Genomic DNA, 1634 nt, shown 5'->3' with positions numbered 1-1634 from the left:
TCCCAGACCCCAAACCTGACCCATTTTTTCCCCAATTTAACCCATTTTTTACCCATTTTTCCCATTTTTTCCCCAAATTTAACCAATTTTCCCCATTTTTCCCCAGTTTTACAGTGCGCCACGGTGATCGGGTTCTGCTACTGGGCCTCGGAGCTGCTCCTGGCGCAGCAGCAGCAGCACAAGAAGTACCACGGCTCTCAGGTGTTCGTCACCTTCGCCGTCAGTTTTTACCTGGTGGCCGGCGCGGGCGGCGCCTCCATCCTGGCCACGGCCGCCAACCTCCTGCGTCACTACCCCAGCGAGGAGGAGGAGCAGGCGCTGGAGCTGCTGTCGGAGATGGAGGAGGCCGAGCCCTACGGGCCCGACTACGAGGTGGTCAATCAGTTCCAGCCGCCGCCCGCCTACACGCCCTGATCCCCCGCCGGGATCTGGAGGGATCTGGAGGGATCTGCTGGGGGTGGGAGGGAGGGGGAGAGGTTTTACTGGGAAGGGTTGGTGTGGAGGGATCCCAGGAGCTTTTCCGGTGGAGGATTTCTCCGAGTGGATCCCAGGAACTTCTCCAGGGAAGGATCGGTCTGGGTGGATCCCAGGAACTTCTCCAGTGAAGGATTTCTCCGAGTGGATCCCAGGAACTTTTCCTGGGAAGGATTGGTCTGGGTGGATCCCAGGAACTTCTCCAGTGAAGGATTCCTCTGAGTGGATCCCAGGAACTTTTCCTGGGATGGATTGGTGTGGAGAGATCCCAGGAGCTTTTCCAGGGAAGGATTTCTCAGAGTGGATCCCAAGAGCTTTTCCTGGGAAGGATTCTCCGAGTGGATCCCAGGAACCTCTCCAGGGATGGATTTCTCTGAGTGGATCCCAGGAACTTCTCCAAGGGTGGATTTCTCTGAGTGGATCCCAGGAACTTCTCCAGTGAAGGATCGGTCTGGGTGGATCCCAGGAACTTCTCCAGGGATGGATTTCTCTGAGTGGATCCCGAGAGCTTTTCCGGGGAAGGATTGATCTGGAGAGATCCCAGGAACTTTTCCTGGGAAGGATTGGTCTGAATGGATTCCAGGAACTTCTCCAGAGAAGGATTTCTCCAAGTGGATCCCAAGAACTTTTCCAGGGAAGGATTCTCCAGGTGGATCCCAGGAGCTCTTCCAGTGGAGGATTCTCCAAGTGGATCCCAGGAACTTCTCCAGGGGTGGATTTCTCTGAGTGGATCCCAAGAGCTTCTCCAGTGAAGGACTGGTCTGGAGAGATCCCAGGAATTTTCCAGTGAAGGATTTGTCTGGGTGGATCCCGAGAACTTTTCCAGGGAAGGACTGGTCTGGAGAGATCCCAGAGCTCTTCCAGGGAAGGATTCTCCAAGTGGATCCTGAGAACTTTTCCAGGGATGGATTTCTCTGAGTGGATCCTGAGAGCTTTTCCAGTGAAGGACTGGTCTGGGTGGATCCCAAGAGCTTCTCCAGTGAAGGATTTCTCCGAGTGGATCCCAGGAATTTCCCAGTGAAGGATTTCTCCCAGTGGATCCCGATAATTTTTCCTGGGATGGATTTCTCCCGAGTGGATCCCGGGGGCTGCTCCAGCAGGGGATTGGTCTGGGTGGATCCCGGGAACTCTTCGGGAAGGAGCCGTCGGGGCAGATCCCA

General features: G+C 55.4%; 1 protein-coding gene across 1 annotated transcript in view; it reads left to right on the top strand.

Moving 5' to 3' along the window:
• Positions 1-1628, top strand: part of TMEM127 (transmembrane protein 127) — a 6255-nt gene extending 4627 nt beyond the window's left edge. The window contains exon 2 of the mRNA XM_033511794.1: positions 7-1628. Coding sequence (XP_033367685.1) covers positions 7-414 — 408 coding nt within the window. The 3' untranslated portion in view covers positions 415-1628. The remainder of the gene's footprint in view (positions 1-6) is intronic.
• Positions 1629-1634: the final 6 nt, after the last annotated feature.

This window comes from Parus major, unplaced genomic scaffold, assembly GCF_001522545.3.
Source record: "Parus major isolate Abel unplaced genomic scaffold, Parus_major1.1 Scaffold732, whole genome shotgun sequence".
Taxonomy (NCBI): Eukaryota; Metazoa; Chordata; class Aves; order Passeriformes; family Paridae; genus Parus; species Parus major.
Note: the sequence above shows the minus strand (reverse complement) of the source record. Positions and strands in the feature narration are given on the sequence as shown.